Here is a 25,559-nt window from a genome sequence, read left to right on the forward strand (position 1 = left end):
CTTACAAAAATCATAAATGTTATTATTGCTTTTCTATCCAAAATATTTCTTTTCTTCTTGAATATAAATTCGTATCCATGACACTTAAGAAATCCTGAATATCTAAAGAGGTATTGCTAGTTGTGGGCAACAACAAAATGCCATAGGGGTAACTTTTCACTCTCCAATAGAAATAATTCTTTTGATACTCTGGGTCTCATATATTCAGTGTTTGTGCACATGAATTTAGGAGCACTTGGCTTGCCAATGTCAGTTTGGCTGTGTATACACAGTAGTAGTGTATGTAGTCACCTATCATAGGCTGCACAAGTTGCAATTTATGTAAAATTGCCCCTGAAACAAGCTCATTGATGCTCCTGGTGTTGCAAGATGACAAGTTATGAAAAATTTCCTTTACCTTTTGCCTGTTGCAGGAGCTCCCTATGAGAATTGCTCAGGGCTAAACCTTGTTGATTCAGGTGACAGTCATTGAGGATGACTGCATCGTCACATTCAAACCAGATGCACTTTTCACTCAAGCCATAGCAGAGCTGGTACAAAATGGGGACTATCTGTTTTTTATTTAACCCTATATATGTTGTCTGCAGAAGGGTGAAGGGTGTGTCACTCCATCCTGAACTGCATCAAATAGCTTTGGTGCCCCAGAAGACACACAGACAAGCTTTAATTAATTATTAAGTCATACATTGCCTCACTTGAAGCTACCATAAACTCAGACTTTATAAATATCAGGCTTTAAGATCCTTAAGTTCTCCTCATGTTGAAATTGAATGAAAAGGAAAAGTTAGAGCTAATTTTCTCTCATTTTCAATTCTTAAATCTTCAAATCATAAGAACTTGGCCCCAAATACATATGGGCTAGTCAAGGGAGCTAAACCTTTTTAGTTATATATTAAATAAATAAGACATGTACAGTAGAAAATACCAACAACAAAGTTTATGAAAAGCAAAAATGAGTGGAAGCATGGAAGTACCAGAAGCAGAAAATTCACTTCAATATCTCAGAGAGAAAATGCAGTTTTAGATATTTATATTTAGATACAGTTTTAGAAGTATTTTCACTGTTGTGTGCATATTTGCAATTTTCTAGTATGTAGAAGTGTGGGGAGTAAAGGGAAGGATTTTTCATGGTTAGGGTTACCTCAATAAAACACATCTGTAATATGAGACATCTTGTACCACACTCCTGTTTTGGCTCATCTAATTCTTTATTTTAGAAGTATAAGGGGCATCTTGGAGTCAAGAACCTCCATATTACAAAATTCTGCCTACACCCCTGAATAAGTTAAGGCATCACATATATTTAATAGATGTCATTTCTAGAGTTTGGGTCTTTAGTTTTTATCATCTAGTCAATAATGGAAACATTCAATTTCATAGCCCTGGGTGGGCGGATATCTTTGAAATTTTATCAGTCGCAGAATTAGGGCACTGCACCTGGTCTGGACACTGGTGGTTAGGATGGGTATCTCTGAAAAGTAATCACTGGCAGAATTATGCACTAAGGTTGCACATCTCTGAACAACAGGGCGTTCCTGAATCATAACTAACGTGAAATCGTATTATTGCAAGGAGATTGTCGCAAGAACTGCAATTTTGACTATATAAACAGACTAGCATTTATAATTTTTTTTCACAGCGTTTTATTCAAATCTTAAGCGTCGGACGTTTTGTACTCGGTCACAACTTACATGAAGAGATTTTTTCCCAGTTATCCAGTGTTTTAATAAAGGAGTTTTGCAGCTGTTACACAGAACCCCATGGAAGCTTGACGTGTCCGAGCGCAAGCCAAAACACGAAACAATAATCACTCATGGACCACAAACCGCACAAAATTGTGAATGATCTGCGACTTATTAGCCTTGAGACCAATCTCGCATATTACAAAGAAGGCTTTGTCCTATCTGCACTCCACAAAGATAGAACAGATGACTAAGGCGATGGTAATTAAAAGAGGCGCCATTTTTCTTTGCTGCATTCTCTGCGATCCAATACCACCACAAACTTCCGTCTAGCGGCTCGCGCATACTCGCAACGCGTACGTTACCACTTGCTGTTGTCATTTCAGCTTCAACTGTGGAGGTAGGTTTTTCACGTAGGTGATTTACTTGAAAGCTTTTAGCGTATAATTCTTTTTTATCCCACGTAATGATACAAAAATCTTGTGGAGCAAGTCTTTATCCATTAACCCAGGCACAAATTCGGACGAAATGCTAAATTTGATAAATCCTATTGGATCTTGAAAACAAGTTCCATTCATGGCTGCTGATTCAAAATGGCGGCCATAAATTTACAAGAAGAACTAATGTAAGAATTTACTGCTCTTTGCTGCTAGGTAACACAGTGTTACCGTAAATTTCTTTTATTTTCATTGATTGATATTTCTTCTATTTCTAAATGGAAAAATAAACCAGAATCCACCTCTTTAATCGACCGCCAATCTAAATCGAGTTATGTTTGAACGTCGAACCGCAAAGGGTGTTACGAAAACTAAGACCTAAGAAGTAAGATCCGTCTTATTTTTCGAGATTACGAAAACTAAGAGTCCCTAAAATCGAATCCGTCGAAATATGAAGTCAAATTGTACCCGAAATAGGTCTAATCTGCCAAATTATCTTGTCAGATTCCTTCCACCGAGTCTAGATCAAATTTAACGGTAAATTTAGGGGTCTTAGTTGTCGTAATTTCGAAAACGAAGACTATGAAGGCCCGTTCTGGTCAAAATCATGACAATAAAATTGCATCACAAGTCAGTTTTAATCCAAATGCAGCAAATATTATGGACGTGTTGTGTATTTTTGTCATCACTAAACAATACTTTTTTCAGCGTGTTAGTAATTATTTTTAGCAACAAGAGTTATTTTTGTTTTAATTATATGAATACTTTTTTCATTCATGCCATGAATTATTTTTCAGTGGTACTTCGAATTATTTTTCCAATGTGTATCAAGAATTATTTTTTAATTGGGCCGAGAATTATTTTTCACAGTATCGCAAATTTATTTTTTGGTCTACAATGCATTGAGGGCCTTGCATTTGAAGTAGACTGGTTCGAGTCTTTTGACTTCCTTGGGTGACCATTTTTGAGCTATTTTGAAAAAGTAGCTCATATGTCAGTGGTGTGAGCGTATGTATCTTTGTGGCTTTGTATCTTTGTAACTTTGTACCTTTGTATCTTTGTATGTTCGGATGTTTGTTGCAAGAGCCAATAAGCTAAGGTTGAAGGTACTATGAGTTGATGCCTAGGAACCAATGAGATCTTGGCATCTACTTGAACATGACATTGCTAAAGGTCGAACAAGGGCACTTTGAGACCACAATCTTGGTTTTTCACAATTTTTTCGTCTTTTATTATGGCTACAGGTGTTTGGAGACATTATATTAAATATCTTCATGACTCAAACGCTGTGTACAGTGATGCAGCTGTTTAAGGGTTCATATTTTAGTGTGGATGGATGCTATTTCAAGACATTTCTGACCGAATTCGGCTATCGGTACTGACGCACATATTTATGAGTTATGTTTCACCTGCTTCAAGGCAGAGTATAAAAGATCACATATTTTCAAGGCTCTTCCAGTGAAGCAATAATTGATGTTTAGTTATGGACTTTAATTTGAAAGTATGCGGCCTATAAAATGTGGTTTTACAAGTTTGAAAGGCAGCTTACCGGGTATTTTTTTTAAAGCTGTACTGAGTATTGTTAATCCTGTAAACAAGCTTTAAAAATATTATTCTCTCGCTTACAAAGTTCAACAGACCTTTATCGTTCTGGCAAAACAAAAAACAAAAAATAAGTGAACAACATGATACATCCTTCCTGCATACTAAGCATTATAGTTATTGAAATGTATTTTATTTTGTAAAGATGAGTAACTTAAGTAGAAACAGTAGTGTTAGGGAATAAAATTGGAAGAAGCTAGTTGACACAATAATTATTAGATACTGTTTTATTGAGTCTGTTGAGTGGAGTAACATGATATGAGCAGAAATATATTTCGGCAGTTTGATAATTTTCTTGGAAGTTAATAAATGTTACGCTATCAACCTTGATGTTGCATGAAACATAATTTAATTGCGGATGTTGTAATGAAGCCGAGGTGATTTCTTAAAATCGTTGGGAAAATTTTGTAGCAAACAATTTGCGTTTTTTGTTTATGTACGACTTGTAAAAGGGCCAAAGACCAACATCTTCACGTGCAAATTGTGTGCATGAGTTATTTTTATAATTCTGTTTACTAGATTACCCTGTGATAACTCGAATTTCCTCACGTATGAACCACGAAAGGGGGCAAAGTCCAACACTTTCACGTGCCAGTTGTGTGACTGTACATCTCATGCAGATTGGCTTTTCACAATAATAATAGTAACTTGAACGTATGAAGACCTGTTTCGTTTTGTAACCAATGCCTTAAAAAAGGCTCTTGTCTTTTAAGAAGCAATAGCTTTTAAAACATGAAGAAATAAGTTGTCGGAGTTAAAGACTGTTTCACTAAGTAGAATAGCACGTGAAAACCTTGTGAATTGTGATGATGCAACCATCTACCACATTGATAAAAATCCTGCTATTTCTTAACTCGAATTCAATGAGTCACATTTTGGCTTAAAAAACTCTGAGGAAACCTTAGAGTTTTCCTTCTAATCAACGTTTGGTGAGTAGATGTTTATTTTACTTCAACAATTTGTTTAACTTGCACCAAATGTAACAGGGAAAGGCAGAGGAAAGTGAATATATAGCATGAGGATCGCCGCAGCTGCTGCAGAGGGTTTCACGTTTTTATTTATGTATGGCAATACCCAATTTCGCACAAAAACTCAGTCTACATTTAGGACGATAAAGGTAGATTCATCACTCTTGGTAAGGTTACACTGAAGCATTAAAGTCACACTGAAGCATTCAAAATAGCTCATGCACGTTTAACGTGACTATGTTGAAAACTGTGCAAGTGGAGGAGTGCTTTCAAAGAGAATGCCAAGGACAAACATTGTCAGGGAAAGAAAAGAAAGAGATTTTCATTTTTTTTACAAAATCTGTCAAGAGCTAGTAGTCTGTCGTAAGTGATGAGGTTTTTTGGACCGAAGATTCAATAGAGGAGACTACGAAAGGGACTTCACGAGTCGTACACAATTCTAACCCTTATTCAACATGACATGTCTGCCCAGTTGAACTGTTCTCTACCCAATCTTGTATCTCGAGTCTTCATCTCGTACTACACATGTTGGCTTTCGGAACTAAGACGCAGAGAATGGGAGTGTCCCCTACCCTGAATTTCAGGAAGAAGCTCCCGATTCTAATCCAGATGGGCGAGCACCAGAAGCAGAGCCAGATGGATTCGAGGTAGAAGACCTTCGGTGAGTGCTAGTTGAGTAGACCTCACTAACTGGGAAATTTGATTGATTTATCTAATATTTATGTTATGGCGTTATTGGCTATATATCTCAGGTATATGACGTTGGACAGTCTCATTCATCTCCGAATATTTATGTTAAAAATCAGGAATTACTATACTGCCATCGTAAAGGCACTCGAGCAAGTTCCCTACTCTCACTAGCACTCTGCGAAGGTCTTCTACCTTGAATCCATTTGGCTATGCTAGTTCTTGTGCCTGCCCGTCAGGATTAGAATCGGGAGATCCTTCCTGAAGTTCGGGGTAGGGGGCACTTTCATTCACAGCATCTTCATTCCGAAAGCCAGCATGTGTGGTATGGGATGAAGACTTGAGGTATAAGATTGGGTAGAGAACTGTTTAATTGGGCAGGCATGTCATGTTCAGTAAGGGTTAGAATAGTGTACGAGTCGTGAAGTCACTTCGTGGTCTCCACTATTAAATCTTCGGTCCAGAAAACCTCATCACTAACGTACAGACTACTGGCTTCTGACAGATTTTGTAAGAAAGATGAAAACCTCTTTCGTTTCTTGCCCTGAAAATGTTTTGCCTTGGCATTCTCTTTGAAAGCACCCCTCCACTTCAAAGTTTTCAAAATGGTCGCCCAAGGAAGTCAAAGGCTCGAATCAGTCCACTTCAACTGCAAGGCCCGCAAAGCATTGTAGGCCCGAAAATAAATTCACAATACCATGAAAAATAATTATCAGAAAAATGAAAAAATAATTCTCAATACTTGTATTAAAAATAATTCCTAGTACCACTAGAATAATAATTTGTGGTATGCATGAAAAGTTTATTCATACAAGAACATAAAAAAAGTAAACAGCCTTAATAAAAACTAATTCATGCAGCTAAAAGAAATTAACAACACACTAAAAAAAATCCTGTGTAGTGATGACAAAAATACACAACAGGTCCATAATAAATGCTGCACTGGCCAAAAAAGTCACTTGTGATGCCATTTCATTATATTAATTTTGACCAGAATGGGCCTCCATAGAAGACCCCTCTTAGTTTTCGTTATTACGAGAACTAAGAACTCCTACAAAACCAATCTGTAAAATATACATGAAGTCAAATTATGACCGTTCAAAGACTATAATCCGTAAAACAACCAAATACTATCATCCGCATGCTGACGATCTGCTTCTTTTAATAATTTGCAGACATATCAGTATTGAGACTTTAAAAAGAGGATGAAAAGCCATAGAATTCCTGGGTATAATTGTACACTGAAAATATGCCTTACCACGCCGATTGGTGTATACTTTTGGTTGTTTATCCTTAAAAATCGTAAAATTGGCTTTCCACTGGAGATGGAATTTTGCTTTCGTGTCTCTGCGACCGTGATTGCATTACCTAAGTATCGCACATGGGGTCTTTTGTTTTGATTGTTTATTTATTTATTTTTTCAGAAATTAAAACGCAAAATTTTCCAGATGATGCTAGTACAGGAAATTCATGCATTCATTCATTTTTTTTAATGACTGCAATGACATTTTGAACCCAGTTTGAAGATCTAAACGTTTCTATATTTGCCTTCGATCATTCGCCTTATTCTTTCCACTGTTAGGTATTGAGATGACGCAAGTGATTTTGTTGGTTTGTTTTTTCCCAGGATTATGACCTCTGTGTGCCTTGCTACACAAGAAAGGTCATAAACGTAAGATGGAAAAGCTTGAATTGGACTTGGATGTAGATCAACAACAAGAGCAAGGTGGTGTAAAAGAACGGCCACAGTTTAGTACACAGGAGGAACGAAGATTAAAGATCCAGCGCTACGTACAGAGCTTAGTGCATGCCACTCACTGCAGAGACCCCACATGTCAACTTGCAAGTTGTGCTAAGATGAAGCGTGTTGTGGAACACACTAAAACTTGCAAGCGGAAAACGGGCGGTAGATGCCAAATTTGTCAAGAGATTATTCATCTTTGTTGTTATCACGCAAAGCACTGTTTAGAAAGGGAGTGTGTTGTACCGTTCTGCCGGCATATCAAACTCAAACTCAGACAACAACAACAACAAGGCATGCAACCTCCACCTCAAATGCCAGGTCAGCCCAATGCAGTGATGCCTGGTGTGCAGCAACAGTTCCCTCAAATGCAGCCTGGCCAACAAGGAATGCAGAACCCCATGCAACAAATGCCAATAGTGTCTCAAGCCACTGTCAGTCAACAGAACCAAGCAGTTTGCAGTATTTATAAATTTGTGTAATTTCAATGCGGTTTGCAGTTCTCTCATGTTATTCTGTGCGGTTTATACATATATCTATGCAGTTTTTGTGCTGTTAGTATCCCCCTTTTGCCCCCCTCCATATGGAAGAGTTTTGAAGTGAGTAACACATTTGTCTCGAAAGAAAAATCTGAGTACTCCTGAAAGGAGTTGAACATATGACCTTCTGGCCCCAATTATTCAAAAGGTGGGTAACGCTATCCACTGGATAAATCTCTATCCCCTGGATAGCACAATTGACTTCCCTTAATACTTATCGACTGCGCTATCAACCTTTTGAACAACTGGAGCCAGTTTTCTAGTCCAGATGCTCTACCACTGAGCAGTGGACTCGTGGAGCAGAGACCATTAAATTAACTGTAGCTTAGTGGTAGACCATCTGAACTGGTAACCAAAAGGTCATTGGTTCAACTACTGTTGGAAATACTCGGATTTTTTTTCCCGAGCCAGGGTTCGAAATAATTTCTGAAGAGTCTCCGGACACGATGAGTGGCCAAATTCATTCTTGCTCGGTCACGTACCGTTTCTGGCCAGTCCAATTTGTGAGATGAAGAGAAAGCAAAAATTTTTTAAAAAAGTCGTATTATTCAAGAAATTTTTTTTTATTTGATCAGTGAGGCATCCTTATAATAGGCATGTGTAGTTGTCTAAAGCTAACATTTGAGTTCTGGAGAACTTGCCAAGTTGTGTGAATACATGCAGGCTTACTTGTCAAAATGCCTAAACTGTGAAAGCCCATTTGAACTGTTACTTCAGGTTTGTAATGAAAAGTTCTTATAAACGAGCACACATGTCAAGAGCCCATAACCTAAAAATGTTTATTTTCTTCATTGAAAGCACACATTACTTCCAGAACCGCTGTGAAAGATATTTTGAGACGTTCAAATTTGCCGCCATTTTGGCGCCACATTTGCCTTAGTCTTCTCTCGGAAGCCTCTTGAAATCAAAGGAGCTGTGACGTAGATTAAGGAACACGAAACATTAGATACAAGTAAACAAGTGTGCAGTTCTAGAAATATTTCTTCAAATCTACAAACTGAAACAGCTGTTAAAAGGTAAAACATGCCAGGAAGAAGCGATGTAATTAAATGCAACGACACTGGTGACCCTAAGAAAGGAATTACATGAATAAAATCCTCTTTTTCAAATCCTAGATTATTTATGTCTAATGATGGCAAACAGGAGCTGTCAATTTACAAAATGTAGTGCTCAGCGGAACAGGTGTGCAAAATAAATGTATGTTTAAAAATTTCTAAAAAAGATCACATTTTGCTCAAAACGTAATCTTTTCCAAAGACGTTTCAGCTTCTAGTGATATTTTCTTTCAGTTAACATAATAAACATTTTTACGTCGTAGATTGCAACCACTTTTGTGCAGTATCTGGTTGATCTTTTCCCTTTTACATTCTTGAACATTTTCCTGAAGCAGCATATTTTAAGTCATTTAACAGAAAACCAGCGTTCCTAAACCTAAATTAGAATTTGGTTGTATTTTCTTTCTTGCGATCATGAAAACTAACCTGTTTTCTCATGCACCACCTGTCTAAGTGCAGTTTTTTCCAACTTTTTTTACTTTTAGCGCTTTTCTGTATATCTCTAGAACGGCTCGACGGAATTCTTTTTAACCCTCATCACCGACCAGGGGCGGATCCAGGATTTTTTTTAGGAGGGGGTGCACTCGTCTCTTGCTCTACTTCAACACCAATAAACCACATAGTTGTTTTTTTGCAGAATACCAGTTGTATCAGAAAACCGAAGGTCATCTCGGGGGGGGGGGGGGGGGGGTGCGCATCCCCTGCACCCTCCCCCTAGATCCGCCCCTGCCGACTCATCACATAATCTTCACGATGTGCACAATGATATCTGAAACTTCAGTTAGATTGATTCACTGTAACACCTTGAAATTTCAAGACAAACCTAGCCTACGAACCGGCCAAAAATCCGCGTTGCAACAAAACAGTGAATGTTGCAACTGTTCTCAAATCTGATAGGGAAGGACAGTTGGCTTCATTAAGACAACAATGCAGGTAAAGCGCGAACTGGAAAGGTTTGACTGGCAGGTGGCAAAAATGGTTGAACGAGGGCCATCTTCTCTATCTCTTGAAACCTCCAAGGTAAGCACGCACAGTTTCACCACGCTGGCCAGTGGCTGGAGATGGACAGGAATAGAAGCAAAAAACTTGGTCCAAATGTCGGACTTGAGAACATCTGCAAAAAATACTGATACATACACACAAGAAAATATTGCTAAAAAGAAGAAAAGAAACAGGACTCACTCTCGAAAGCAAAATTAAAGCCGCCCTAAACACGAGCTCAAAATGTCCGCTAAGATGAATTGGGCACAGATTGTCCCTTCATATGAGCACAGATGGCCTGGTCTCTCATACGAGCACAGATGGTCCCTGGTCGTTAAAGTAGAAAATGAGAATGAACTCTGAATCAACAAATCAGTAGTATATATCACCTACAAACTTGAACAAAAAATAAAGTAAAACATGAACGTAGATCGCCCTCCAGAAACGAGCACCAAGAGAATGAAAAAACCTAACACCATTCCACAAAAAAGGGCCCATCATTTGGCCTGGTATTTCGTATGAAACAGCGCTTGACAAAGCTGCATTATCCACTCTTTCTGACCGTCGGGCAGTTCGCTCGTGTATTAAATTTATAGGTAAGGTTCAGCCAGGTAACCCATTATACCCACTTATACACAACTGAGTGGTACCTATATCTACCAGTGTGTGTCTAAGATCAGGGAGTTCTAGCAGGCCCATGGCCACAAGGACTGAACGTTTCTCAAATTTTCTTAGTGTTTAATATTAATCTTGTCAATAAATGTATCGTATTGGTATATATATCACAGCTTGTAAGGTATCCTACAATTCAGTCTTCTGACTGCAAAAGGGACATTTATCCAGTGACTTGAGTTGATTTGATTTGACTTAAATACTCTACCAAGTCCCTTGATACTAAATACCGGAAAGAGAAATTTTTCCGCTAAACGCAGATAAATTGAAATTTAGGCATAAAGTTGCACTTAGACACGTAGTGAGAAAACAGGTAAGATTTTAGGATCGCGAAAAGAACTGAAATACACCAAAATTTCCAAGAAGCGAAATATGATATGAAGAAGCATTTTGCCGGTAATCAAGATGAATTTGAATTATTTAGAACTTTATTTTAACCAATATATCAAGGCTATTGAAAATATAAGGTTTCAAATATACTTACCTTCTATTTGCAATCAAACATACAGATTTTTTTCTTCTCTTGAGGAGGATATTTGCTAAACACCAAACTTTAAGTTTCATTTAACTTTTCAGTGGCAAGTCTAGATCGCCCAAAATTCGGCTTTATCGATTTCAAATTTTTTTGTTTATTGTTGTCATAGTGATAGCGATTTTACTTAAAACTACATGTTGACAAACTTCAATCCAAAATTTCATAGCGATCGGACAAGGATATAAATATAATCACCTTTAAGGCGATCTGAAAACATTGGTATGGTCTCCGAAAAACTGTATGGAATCCCAGGGTTCGCACAGTCTTGAAAAGTCCTTGAATTTTAGGGGAAGTCCTTGAAAAGTCCTTGAATTCCATTTTTCCTTGAAAAGTCCTTAAATTTCTGTGCAAGTCCTTGAAAAGAGCTTGAAATTTCTTCAACTTTGAATGTAGTAGCCTGGAAATAATTTTTTTATGCTTTTTGGTTGTCCAAGACAGGATATAAATCGTAGCTCAGTGAATGTAAAGGTCATTTACATAAAGTGCTCCAATTTATGCAATAATTAACTATCAGTTTAAGACAAGTGAACTGAAAAATGTGGAGAATTTGGTGAAGCAAACAGTTAATGCCTTAAAGTCTTATTAGAATATACTGGGAATATGCATTTTTGTACAATCTGTGAAATTATATTCCTAGTAGGTTGTCCTTGAAAATCTAATGTGGTCCTTGAAAAGTCCTTGAAAAGTCCTTGAAAAATGGTTGCAATTTTTTGTATGAACCCTGTGGAAACACCTTAACTTGTGATTGCGTTTAGAAACTAACATGCTTCACCTCAATTTGAAACCATGATCAATTTTAATTTGGTAAACTGATTCTTCTTGTGTTTTACTTTCAGATTTAATTCCAGCCTCTGTGCAAGCTAGAGGAGGAGAGGCAGTTGCCGCTTTTCACAGAGCCCTTGAAACTGGTGGTAGCACGTATGATAAGCGTGTTAAAATTTTGCTTGTTGGACAGGACCGTGTGGGTAAAACGAGCCTTGGTAAAGCTTTAAGAGGTGAACCTTTTGATGAAGCCGAATGCAGTACTGACGGAGTGCAAATGATCCCTGCTGTCAAGAATGCTGGAACAGGCGCGTGGAGAAATCCAGCTTCTGTTGAACACACAACAGTATTCGATCATAAGGTTGCTGCAAAGACCGCTGAGAATTTATTAAGCACACTTTCGGAGCAGCCAGCAACGCAACAACCAACAGAAACCTCGATTAGAAGTGAAACAGTTCAGTTATCTGTTGAAAATGGTTAGTGCAGTAAACCTTCGGTCAGCCTTTAACTGTTGCTTAGACGCTGGAAACTGTAGTTTCTGCGAAAACGTGAGAACGCTTCGGTTATGTAGGTAGACAAACCTTTCTGCTGGTTTAAAAGGTTCTATTGAAACTATCGATCTTTACTTGGTCGTAAAATAAACGGAATTTTTGAGAAGCTGGGGACCTTTTCTTGAAGCCCCGGTAAATATAAATAACTGTGAAAATGAAATGATCAGCATGTCACGAGCGTTAGATTAAAAAAAAAATCTGAGTCCCCGACAGGATTCGAACCTATGACCTCCCAGACATCGGGCGGCTGCTCTATTCACTTGGTTACTTTACGGGCCCGAAATCAATTATCAGATCAAAATCTAAACGACAAAAGCGAGGTTCCTAGATTAGGGACCAGTACACTTTAATTTGTTTTGTTTACTGATATTATCTGCAAACCTATCGAAACTTTGCTCTGTAATGTAAACGATAACATACAGCTTTTCGGACCCGTTAGTTATCGGGACTTTCAGGAAACGGCTCCCCCTGGCCGGCCCCTGGCTTCTCACACAGGCTTAAACGGCGTCCAAGATACCGACAGCGGACTCTTTGCTTCTTGTGATGTCAGGTCGTAACCAAAGCAACCTTTAGTCGCCAATTCTTGTCCACGTACAGCTACGCGACAATCCCGTGAGGTATTGTTGGTGGTTTTGAGTTAACTGTTCTTCAAAGATAAGAAATTTGAAAGAATGTCACGAGAAGGACTTATGTTAGCGAGTGCCAAAGGAAAGTAGCAAAAGTATGTTCGACAGCTACAATGTCAGGAACATTGTATTGATCATATTCCATATTACCTTTCGGGATTGTCGCATGCACATTATACGTAATGAAGAAGTCGCCCCCATAAAAGAGAAGATCTTCTGCGATAGTAAAATTACCTTAGATTTGGCCCAATTTTAACAGTTTTAAAGCGAAACCAAAATAAAGCCTGAACTTGCGTTAGCAATGAAATAATATTGGAAAATCAAAGAAAACCTGTGCGGTGGTGGTATCAAACCCGTCATACTGCACACCAACCCGTAAAACCCAAGGACTTGCTCGCAGGCAAAACGCTTTGAGATAACTGAACTCATTTAGTTCGCCTTTCACCGTACAGAGGACCTTCTCCTGATCTGATTTTGTCTTTGCATCAATTTTTCGTCGTAGTTATGTTTCCATTGTATGTAATTTAAATTCTTTCCTGGGAAGGATTTTTCCCAGGGAACTAAAAATAATTAGAAGGTGTAGAGAGTACAATGTGTTAGGGTTACATCTGGTTTTCTGACTTTTGTAGCCCAAAGATGGACATCACTTCTTCTCATATTCTTTTTCTTTCTATTTCCGCACCCTATTCCGTCAACAAGTAATAAGAAAACCTTCCAGTCGACCAAGAAGAAAAGTTCGAAGAGAGAGTCTTAACCCCTTCATTTTCTTTTCGACTCTTACACTTTTTATTACGTTTTTATCATCGTCTTGACTTTGACAACAGGGTGTATCAAGTTTCATCGAAAATCGTTGCCAGGTTCTTTTACTAGTGAATCACCTTAACCCTTAAGTCTGTCTTTCTTCTTACAGAGTACCAAGATCCAGTTCAAGTTCCGGAAGAGGAATTAATACCAGATGACGTTGCCATGCTTTTAGAGGAAATCCTAGCGAACGATGTATTTCACCCTGATGACAAAATTTGGCCTGTAATTTGGGACTTTGCAGGACAGGACATTTACCGTGCTATACATCCAATCTTTATGTCAACAGAGGACATTTATCTTCTTGTTTTTGATCTTACAAAGAAGCTCAGTGAAAAAGCAGTATGTCAAGTGAATGTGGGTCACAAAGAGCACCCTGTAACAGCACGCGATGATGAAGACACCAATTTAGATCACTTATTACGGTGGATGGACTTGATTCACTCTTTAGTGAAGGGTAATCAGAAAGACGAAGAGGGTTTTTTGTATCCCCCAGTCATACTTGTCGGTACTCATGCTGACGGTCTAGACAGTCCAAGTAAGAAAATGGATTTAGTGAAAGAGAAATGTAAGCGCATGTTTTGTAAACACAGTTATTTACCACACATCAGAGTTTGTTTATCGATCGATAACACAAAAGCTGGAAAATCAGTCGACCAGGAAGAAATAAAAAATCTTCGAGCAGAGATTCTCAAGGTAGCCGATAAAATGCCTCACACCAAGAAACCGATCCCCTTGCAGTGGCATCGTGTTGAGAAAGAAATTATTCAACCGAAATGGCAAAGACTAAATTTTCTCTGTAAGGAATCTTTTCGTAAAAATATTGTTTTACCCAACTGCTCTTTTGAAAAGGAAGATGACTTTGAAGAACTTGTGCGTTTTTTGCATTCCCGTGGGACAATTGTGTACCATGAACATGAGTATGATGAAAAGAAAGAAGGTCTGGTTATTTTGGATCCCCAGTGGTTAATTAACATATTCTGCAAGATTATCAACGTGAATCCGCAAGAGAACGAGCCATGGTTTATAGAGGAAGATCGCAAGGAATTGGCAGAAAGAGGGATTCTTTCCAGGCGGTTGATTGATTACACTTGCAAAGCTGAAAGTGTGAATTCTATTAAAGACTGTTTGATTTCGTTAATAGATAAGTTCAACCTCATCTGCCATTGCCTTCAAGAAAAAGGCGAATCACGAATCCTCGTACCTTGTATGCTGCGGACCGCTATTGAAAATGAAGACAAAGAAAGTGAAACTGGATCTCCAGTACCTATATACCTCGAATTTCAAACTTTGTATGTTCCAACTGGACTATTCGACCGACTCACTGCGCTGTTTGTAAAAAATCCCCAATATACAAATATGTACAAGCTGACATCAAATAAAGCCGAATTTGTTCTTTACAAGAACGACAACCATGTATTTCAAATGGAGTGCTACAAGAGAGTTATTAAGCTGGGTTTCAGAAAAGCTGACGGCAGTCTTACCCAAGAGCATTATGAATATGTTTTAAGGTAAAATTACTTCTTTCTTTCTACACACATATTTAAAAGTAGAATATTGTTTCTTACTGTTACTACTGTTACTTCTCTTGTTTGACGCATATCCGTCGTTGACCTGCTAAGCAGGCAAACCGGCAACGGACGCATAACGTGAGCGATATTACTGGTATGAATTTGTTTATGTGGTTTTTCGGTAAAATTTCCGTATAGCCCCGTATGTTTATTATACATACGTGCACTTACTTCGACTCTATCCATATCAACTTACCTACGCATGCATAATAAATGTATGGAGTTGTACGGAAATCTTACCAACATTTATCGTCTCAGATTGCCATAGTCTGCTTGGAAAGCTTTAGATTATGAATACATGTAGAGCTTGTTTTTTAAGCTCAAGTTCTTCTCCGGGCTTTTTTTTGCCAAATCTTTAATGGATGTTTTTTTTTCATTGATTTGTAGCCAGTTAGATAAGTTCTTGGAGAAGCTTCAAAGGGAGTGTCATTGGCTGGAATCCATGTCTGTGGAGTTGTGTGCTCGATGCACAGTCTGCATAGGAACAGCGACAACAGAGCCCTGCGCGAGGCACGAGGACAGGTCATGTAGGCACCACGATTGTGGTCACTACATACCTCTAGACGGAAGAAGTCTTTGCTGTAATCTTGGTCAAATACTAGACAAAAAACCACTCAGGCCTTGGATAAAGGCTATCAAACACATTTCTAAGGTGCGTAACGTACAGGGGTGACCCTTAAACTTGATAAGGAATACATATGCGTCAACGACATCGTTAAAGTTTCTCAAGTGATGTAATTCAGTTAAAGTTGCTCGTAGTTTTACTTTCGCGTTGACTTTGACTGACTTATGTAGTGCAATGAATATTAATAACAATACATGTTCAGTTTTTATGAGTTAAAACGTTATTGTAAAATGATTTTCGTGATAAGAAATTTGATGTATGTATTGAGACAAATAAGATGGAAATATGTATTAAAATGATTCATATTAAAACAAGCAAAGTAATAAATGGTTTGAATGAAGTCATGCAGAAATGGGCTAGTCACATATGAACAAAGTCATTTGGGGGGATAACGTACCACAACAGTACATTTGGAGTAGAATATGCACCATTTGGTTAAATTTATTTCTTTGCAGAGGCTGAGGTGTTCCAGCTTACTTTTCAAAACTGAACAATTAGGTAAGTCATCGTTTCAGTTACACCATAGTATGAAAATGTAAGCAGTACAGGACTACCATTCTTCGTTCAAGTGAATTTTGCGCTGCTAAGTTCTGAGACGCCTACCTTCAACGTAATCTAATTCTTTGCAAACTTATAACTCCATGCTACGCCCACTCTGAACATTATAGATAAATAAATCACAATAATTATGATAATAATAAATGGTAAATCATACAGCTAAGAATATTAAAACATATAATTTCGCTAGGCGTTTTAAAAATCCTCGATTCCTTGGACCTCCCTTCTTTTTGCGGGCAAGGAGTTCCACAGCATGTCAGCAATGTGAGAAAAGGATTTGTGTAATCACTCGAAATTAAAACAAGAAGAACCTTTTCGAAAAAAAAAAACAGAAAGCACAAGAAAACACTGAAGATGACTGAAGGTGTGCCATACATTACTTTTATATTTATGGATACGTTTAACCTGCTATCCTGTCCCGGGGGGTACTCAACGAAGTTTCATTAGGGGAGGCTCCGCCCTGAGGTCCAACCCCTTACCCTTTTATATACCATATTTGGCAGAAAAGGTACCCCTTTAGTTTACCTTCCATTGACATATGGTAACCCTTTTCGTATACCTAGTTTAGAACTTGCATCCCTTTTAACTGCTGTAAATGCACTATCTTTAAGACATGAATAAGTCACAAAACCAGAACGTTGTGTTAGCCACCACAAGCCCATCAACACCCTGTAACAGAAAGCGGCTGAATTTTTGTTTCGTTCTTAAAAGAAAGGGTTCATTCAAAGAGTCATTAGAGAGGAGAGGTTTAAAAAGAGTACGTCATAACATCATAGTAGGAGTGGGCATAGTGTGGGCCTTTCTAATGACTGAGGTTCATCGTACAGGTCTTAGCTATAGATAGTGATGCCTATAGAATGAAGTCCTGCAGTACTCTTTTTCGCTTGTATTTAGATGTCGAAGAACCATCCGAGAAGAAAAAGAAAAGAGAAAAGCGCAATGCACGGGAGATGACTGAAGGTACGCTTTAAGGTTTTCTGTTTGTTTTAACCCTCGGACGTACAGGCAAAGTCATAACCCCACGGTGGTACAAGGGGGGATGGAACCCTTTGGTTTTTGATATGTCGCAATATTTCGAAACGATTTTGCCTTCAGTGAAAAGCCTCTGATCTTCTCTACAAGATGAGGTATATTTTGTGGGTGGTAGCGCTGCTGAAGGTCTGTGACGTCACCAAACATGGCCGCCATTTTGGATTTTATTAAGAATTAGAAATCAGGCAAAAAACAGTGAGAATTAATAATTTTTGTGCTTAACATGTGAAATAACACATGAATAATTACTTTGCAGCATTTTATCCATAAGGTTTACTTTTATTCCTGAAAGAAGTGTAAAAAAAACCATTCAGGTTCACTTACAGAAATGGCTTGACCACCTGCTACTTATGACGTCATATCTTGTAACCATAGTAACTGACTATCACTAAACTTGTCATAAAATGCGCGCGAGGGATAAACAAATAGCTACAGAAAGCTTCAGGTGCTGATGTTTTATCGTCTTGGAAAAAAAAAATCAGAAAGACCTTAGGGGGTTGCAACCACCCCCTCCACTTGTACGACCGAGCGTTTAATCCATACATATTAAAAAGAAATTAACTCTATTTTCTTCTGCACATCACCCAGTGGGGATACTCTGGAGTGACAGGGATGATCGAAGGATTTTTGGGGGTTTGAAATTTTCGATCTCGGGATTTTTTGGGTCGGAAAATTTTGGGAAATGTTTTTTTAGGTAGGTTAATCTAAGTAGGGATTTCCTTGGGTATTCAAAACAATCTGAAGATTTATGGTAGTTCCTCTGGAAATTTTTATGGCTCGGAAATTCGTCATGGGATTTTTTTAGGGTTAAATTTTGGTCCAGGGATTTTTTGGGGTTCTGTTTGCAGCCCTAGGGATGTTGTTGGGTTTTTATTTTTGCCCGCATTCGATCATCTCTGTCACTTGAAATCCGGAGTACTCCCCCGAGTACTCCCCCCCCCCCCCCAGGGGTACATCACAGACTCAATAATCAAAGTATAAACGGACGGTGCCTTTTTGATTAAACAGAATGTCCCTTTCTGAGAAGCTGATACAATATTCAAGATATTCATCGTTTTAGTTGATATCTGTGACTTAAAAGTGGGGGGGGGGGGGGAGGGGGTATACTTAACAGATTTTAGAAAGTGATGAGTATAAAGTGAAATCGTTCTTTGCTTTTTGCTTTCATAGACGAAACTCTAAAAGAAAAGCGAAAAAGAAAAGAGCACAAGGTGGAGGTGGATCAAGGTACACATCAAGACAGGATAAAACAAAAAACCTGATTAGAAGGTTCTTAAGCAACGTCGTCCTCAGGGTCGTCTCGTTTTTGTAGTACGCACTATGTCACCGTCTGTTTTAGTCCGTAAGGATTCTGGATTCTTTTGTCCTTGTAGGGCACAGCCTTAATGTTTAACCTTCGGAGCAAATACCCACCATCGCCCATTATTTTTTTTTCGACGAATTTGATCATTCTCTGATTGGTTTAGCCAGATTTCCATCCATCCGTAATTACTTGCTTTATGTGTTGTTTGATGTTGTTTGAGTTTTAGTAGTAACGAATATTTTTGAATTGTTTTGAATATTGAAAATTACGCCGTTGGAAAATGCAAAAATGACTACATGTAAAAATTAAATTTAAATGTCACAAATTTGCTAAAACTTTACCTGTGACCGCCCAACTAACTTTACGTGCCAAAAGACTTATCACGCTTTGGAAAAAAGTGCACCTGTAGATTTGAAGTCACTACATAACGTGACTCCCGTGATGAATGGTCTAACGTTTTGCAAGCACGTAGTTTTTGATGGACATTCGGTTCCTTGTCAGCTGCATCCTCGGAGACCTGGGGGCCGTCAGTCGGGTCGGGAAAAACGGCGGCGAAAGTTTTCAAGAACAGGCGAGAGAGCTTCTGCGTTGCTACTCTTAACAAACCAGTTCCACGACTCATTCGAATGCTTGTCTCTGATTGCATTTTTTGCCCACGAAAAAGTCTTCGCGTAGAATGCCCAGTCACTTCCGGAAATTTTGACCGGCAAGAGCTGCATTCGAGCCATGATGTGGTCTTTAAAAAAAGGCAGCGACTTTAAGAGTTTTTCTACTCTGATTGTGAGTTAATCGTAACCAATTCTCAGTGGGTACCACCAGAATAACGAGAAACATCAAATTCAAGGTCTTACCTTCGATTAATACCAACTTATCGGATTTCACTGGGATTTCTCCGCTACAAACCAACCAAAAACGCGCCATTTTTGTATGGATTTTCTCGTGCGTGGACCTCTGACCTCAATAGACTGGGAATTCTACGCGATGCATAACAACAAAGTTGAGCCACATTAAGTATCGTTAATGGAAAATGAATTACGTTTATCCTCAGAAATTCTTTTTGAAAATAGGGGGAAGGGACATCCTGAGCCGAAGAATAGCCTACGTTTGATATATTAAAATTCCAACATGACTACGAGGCTTTCAAGTCATTTTTCTATATCTGGTTTGATTTTCTTTGTGCCCAAGTCTCTTCTGGGAACTGCGAGACAATGGAGTCGTGAAAAAATTGCAATTTTGTCCCTAAAGCCTCGGAGTCATGTTAGAATTTTGATATCGTAAGCTATTGGCATGTTAGCGCTGGTGAGGGTTAGGATTTATCCTAACTTGGGAGGCCTTCGTTTATTCAGCTTCTGATTCGTTTCCCGTAAGTGACAGGGTCGTTCATGAACGGTTGCTGCTCATAGAAAAAACAGAAATCACGTTCAATTCTTAGTTTCCGAAGGAAAATGTTAACTTCTTTTTGTTTTTATTATTTTTTGAGAAGTCAGAGATGGCGTGGTTACTGACGATGATTTGGAAGGGTTATCTTTGCAGCTTGGGAGATCATGGGATGCTCTTGCGCGGCGCCTGGAATTCAGCGAAGCAGAAAGAGAAGGATTTGACGACGCTTACAAAGACCTCGCAGACAAATCTTTCCGCATGTTGCGTAGGTGGAAACAAAAAAATGGTCGGTCAGCAACTTACAAGGTCTTGTATGAGGCCTTGTGTCATAAAAATGTTGATCGCAAAGATTTAGCAGAACATTTTTGCAATTCGTGAATCTTCAGATCCAAGCGAGAAGAATCAAAGGCTCCTCTCTTGTGAGCCAGCTCATGGAGGAATTGGACAAGTGTAGAAAAGACAGTTCAATAATCAAAGTAATACTTGGGAACTCGTGATACAATAACACACAAAAAAAAGTTTACCTTTATAGCAGGAGACATACCTGCTATAAATTAATGCTGTAAATATTTTTTATCAGTTTTTAGTTGTATGACATTTTATTGTCATTAACTAATTTTATTTATTTGAGTCTTGCTTGGTGGCACCCTACAGTCACCCCCATTAGGACTAGTAATTTTTGAATAAAGGTCGAATGTAAGTTATTAGAATACGAGAGTTTCGACTATATTGTACAATAATTAATGCTGTAAATATTTTTTATCAGTTTTTAGTTGTATGACATTTTATTGTCATTAACTAATTTTATTTATTTGAGTCTTGCTTGGTGGCACCCTACAGTCACCCCCATTAGGACTAGTAATTTTTGAATAAAGGTCGAATTTAAGTTATTAGAATACGAGAGTTTCGACTATATTGTACAATAATTAATGCTGTAAATATTTTTTATCAGTTTTTAGTTGTATGACATTTTATTGTCATTAACTAATTTTATTTATTTGAGTCTTGCTTGGTGGCACCCTACAGTCACCTCCATTAGGACTAGTAATTTTTGAATAAAGGTCGAATGTAAGTTATTAGAATACGAGAGTTTCGACTATATTGGACAATAATTAATGCTGTAAATATTTTTTATCAGTTTTTAGTTGTATGACATTTTATTGTCATTAATTTAATTTTATTTATTTGAGTCTTGCTTGGTGGCACCCTACAGTCACCTCCATTAGGACTAGTAATTTTTGAATAAAGGTCGAATGTAAGTTATCAGAATAGTTTCCAGGAGTTCGTTTGATGCACATGCCAATCCTATTTTTGTAAGTTTACGGATTTTAAAATTTGAAGATATCATCAAACTCCAAATAGGTAAAGTTATGTACCTTTATAAAAGAGGCCTTCTTCCTAACAGTTTCAATGGCATGTTTTTGCTTAACTGTGACGTACATTCATATAACACTAGAAGTCAGAATTCCTTCCGTTAGCCCTACTGCAGGACAAATGTAAGGAAACTTTCACTTCGTTTTGAAGGGTCCAAAATATTTAATTCCCTTAGCTCTGAAATTCAGAATGCCTCTAGTACTGCTTTGTTCAATTCTAAGCTTAAGTCATTTTTTCTTAGTATAAGCACACTTAAAGCGACTTAAGCTCTCCTAATGCTTGTGTGTAGTTTTTCGCTTGTTTCGCTTTTTTTTCTCGTTTATTCTTGCATTCTTGTTTCTCACCTTCTCTTTCTCGTTTTTGCACTTACGCGTTCAGCCTCTATGTTCCAAACTAATTGTGCGTACTTAGAGTAAGAGTGCCAATATCAGTATTGTAATTATTAATTAGATTACATAATTTTAAAGGTGGTCTCCCTTGCCTCATCTTTATTTAAAATTTTACATGTATATTTTGTGTGTATGGCAAAACAGTAAAAGTTGAAGCCTTAAGACAGTCAAGTAGACTTTCTAGTTAAACTGCCTTTCGTTCTCCTCGTGAGGAGTTTTTGTTGTTTTGCGATCCATTTGTTGCAGCCAGGTTGATTAACGTGATAAGGATGTCAGCTTTGTTTTTGTGTCCTTTGCTTCTAGTTGATACAACAAATTGTCGATTCGTCTAAATAAAATCAAACTAAAGTAAATATTCCCCAACGTCGCTTTAACAATTCAAGGTCCATTTTTCGCAGCTAGGGTTCTTTGGCGTTTTAGCTTTTCACGGAACGAAATGCCATCTTCGGGCCGTCATTACACGATAGCACTTAATTGATCGCATCCTTTCCGTGATTTTGGGCAAAAATGTAGTTTGTTAATTCCTCCAAATAAAAATGTCCATTTTCCGCAATCGGTGTTGTCAGGGTTCTTTACCTTATTGGAGACCTCACGGAGGGTCGACTGGATTTTTTTGAGGGGATACCTCCCAAGTTTGAGCATTAACTACGTCGCCACAAGTAAAGATATTGCAAAGAGATTACCACAACTGTATTATATAAAGATGAAAATTTCTTATGATCTGGGTTTTAATGCAATCGGAGTCGCCATAGCAACGTAACGACGCCATTACGTACAAAAGCAGCTGAATGCAAGTTACTAAGATTCTTCTTACTCGCGATCGCCCGGAGCAATTCTCCTCTTTTTTTGTACGCAGTTTTCAATGGAATCAAACCACTATGAGATGAAGCCGCGTTTCCAAAGCTTATCATTTTCTTAAAAATTTAGCTAATTGTGTGGATAGCATGCTATTTCACTGCTTTTATGATGCTTAAAACTTTGTTTCAAAATATCTCGAAAACGCTCTCATAGAATTTGTTCAAACTTTGCCATAATTGAGGCAATTATGGAAGGTACAAACTCCCTTAAGCGATTTCTTAAAAAATCTCTTGGTACAGAGAAACACGAAGATAAATAAAAAACGTAATGGCGTCGTTACGTTGCCATGGCGACTCCGATTGCAATAAAAACCAGATCATAAGAAATTTTCATCTTTATATAATACAGTTGTGGTAATCTTTTTTCCATATCTTTACTCGTGGCGACGTAGTTAATGCTCAAACTTGGGAGGTATCCCCACCAAAAAATCCAGTCGAGCCACCTTAAGATCGAGGTTTGGCCATTTTACGCCGAACACGGCGGTTTTCGGTTAGCCGTATCACATTGGCCGTCTGCCTATATTTGGATCTTAGGTTCGCAGGTGGTAGAGAGCAGCGTCTATATTTGTTTTCATTCATTGTTGACTTCTAGTTTAGCTGAGAAATCGTCTTCAAAATTACATTTCGATGAAAATAAATTCGAGGATAAGGAAACAAAAGTGTTCAAAAAAGTAGCATATCCTATCAAACGCGAGATTGTGATATTTTACGGTGCAAAAATCCCTGCGGAAAATCACTTCCCTCTGGAGCGTGCTCTAACCTCAAACCGCAAATCTGACGGCAAGGCACTAGTCACGTGATTTCATGACGTTTGCGGTTTGCGGGAACTACCGAAAAACCTCGATCTTAAGGTCTCTATTAACTTTCCACTGTTTCCATTGTCGGTACTAATACTCATCTTCAGCTGGCCACGAAAAATCTTACTACGGGGCTTCCTATAAGGCACGCCCAGTTATAAATTACCTTCCGTCGGGTCGACCTGCACCGACTCCAAACAAGGTCTGTGATTGGCTGGGAAAACGATAGGGCTGGTGACATAACAATGCCGCTATCTCTGAAAACAATAGGTAGTGCAGATGCAATAAGAGGTTTAGAGTGGTGCTGCTGGTGAATAGCTTGCGTCGGTCGTTTCCGTCGAAAAATAAACTCTGTTGGTTTATTAACCCAGAAGGCGCTGCGTGTTTCCATGAAGCATCTTTGCAGCTTCTGTTGCAAGTCTTCCCAGGTCAACTGACTCGCGTGCAATATTACCCCAAATGTTCGGTTGTTCTGATTCTCCTATTAAAAATTCCTGAAAAGTACGAATATATAACTCGTATAATTATGTATCCTCCTAGGAACAACTTTTTCCCTTTAGAAAGAGCCATTTAACTGCAGTTGTTCTTAATTGATCGACTGTCATATGCTCGTTGATTGCGAAACGATATCGCAAGTGAACTGGTCTTCTGTGAGGTTAAATAAGGCATTCGACCTTACTGAATCCGAGATCTGCTGTTAGCCAAGCGGGAGAGGTGAGGGTGTAAGGTGAAAAGAAGCAAAAAAAACCATGTTTCCTGGTCTCACGGAAGTTGCAATAACCCAATGACGTAATTCAAAAGATTGAAAAAAGACTGAACTATACCCACACCACCAGAATGCAAACCAACAATAGTTTCCGGCAACTCCAAGAAACATCCAAACATCAGCGGAGTGTGCGAGGTAAGTTTTGTTTCTTCCCCAAGGCTCCTATTCTTTTTGCTATTATGGTTCGGAGGTTTCTCGTAGACAAACGATTCAGTTAGTAAATACGATTCCATGACCTTTCAAGCGCTCTATCCTCCGCAGAAGCTCAAAGGGACATGGCATGGCGAGAGTGAGTGCGGGCGCAAAATGTTTGGTAAGAATCTTTCGGGTTTTGCGCCTGCACTCACTTTGCGCAGCGGAACGTATGAGAGAGTTCCAAGGGACCACGAGAAAAGAGGACTTTTGCTCCAGTCTGTAAATGTCAGCAGCCCATCATCATCGTCATGGGCTCCTGTAAAAGTCCTTTATTGTAAGGCTCGCTTAACCCTTCAAGTCCCAATGGTGACCAACATCAATTTTCTCCTACCCATATCCATAGATTGTCCAGAGATTAGGTTATAAAAATTAATAAATTGATCACCTAAGAGAAAATGCTTTGATCTTTTATCAAATTCCCTCAACACATTCTTTAAGGAAATGTATAGAGATCAGTTTGGAGAAATTGTATGTGGATATTGGGGCTTAAAGGGTTAACTCACCTCTAAGAACTCATGAGGTTGACTTGAAGCAAGTTCAACCATTGAGTAAACAAATGAAAACTTTAAACGGGCAAAAACGATCCAACGATTTGGTGATTTACCCTCTTACAAACCTTAGCTAACTGTATTTAAGAGACTATTATTTGTTGTTTTAAAATAATTTATTTGATTTTTTTTTGGCTCATTAACTTTGTACAACTACCACTAATACACAATGGTACCCTTAAAATGAAGACCAGTGAATTAAATGAACGAGCTAAATGTGTAAATGACACCCCAAGAGATGACTGCATATTCGGTAACCATTTGTGCCTGAGCGCACCCTTACAACTACTGAGAGAGCATGCCACCATTTTCCAAAATATCCTCGTTAATTATTTCATAACTACAGTCGACTCCCGATAATTCGAACCTTCAAGGGAAATAGAAAACAGTTCGAGTTATCGGGAGTTCGAGTTATCGAGGGTAAAATTATATAGAAAATGATCTGAAGGGAAATGAAAATTGCTTCCAGTTAGCGGGAGGTTCGAGTTAAAGATGGTTCGAGTTACCGGGAGACGACTGTATCTG

The 25,559-nt window shown here is 38.4% G+C and overlaps 2 protein-coding genes across 3 annotated transcripts in view; one reads left to right on the top strand and one right to left on the bottom strand.

The window, feature by feature from the left end:
• Window positions 1–25,559, bottom strand: part of LOC140947453 (la-related protein 1B-like) — a 55,795-nt gene that overhangs the window by 10,097 nt on the left and 20,139 nt on the right. The window lies entirely within an intron of this gene.
• LOC140948057 (uncharacterized) lies at window positions 6,886–20,604 on the top strand. Its single transcript, XM_073397277.1, has 8 exons — window positions 6,886–7,579; window positions 11,736–12,137; window positions 13,749–15,150; window positions 15,598–15,862; window positions 16,291–16,333; window positions 17,288–17,353; window positions 18,596–18,652; window positions 20,212–20,604. The coding sequence occupies exons 1-8, from the start codon at window positions 7,054–7,056 to the stop codon at window positions 20,484–20,486; spliced, it is 3,036 nt and encodes a 1,011-aa protein (XP_073253378.1). The 5' UTR covers window positions 6,886–7,053; the 3' UTR covers window positions 20,487–20,604.

This window comes from Porites lutea, chromosome 9, assembly GCF_958299795.1.
Source record: "Porites lutea chromosome 9, jaPorLute2.1, whole genome shotgun sequence".
NCBI lineage: Eukaryota > Metazoa > Cnidaria > Anthozoa > Scleractinia > Poritidae > Porites > Porites lutea.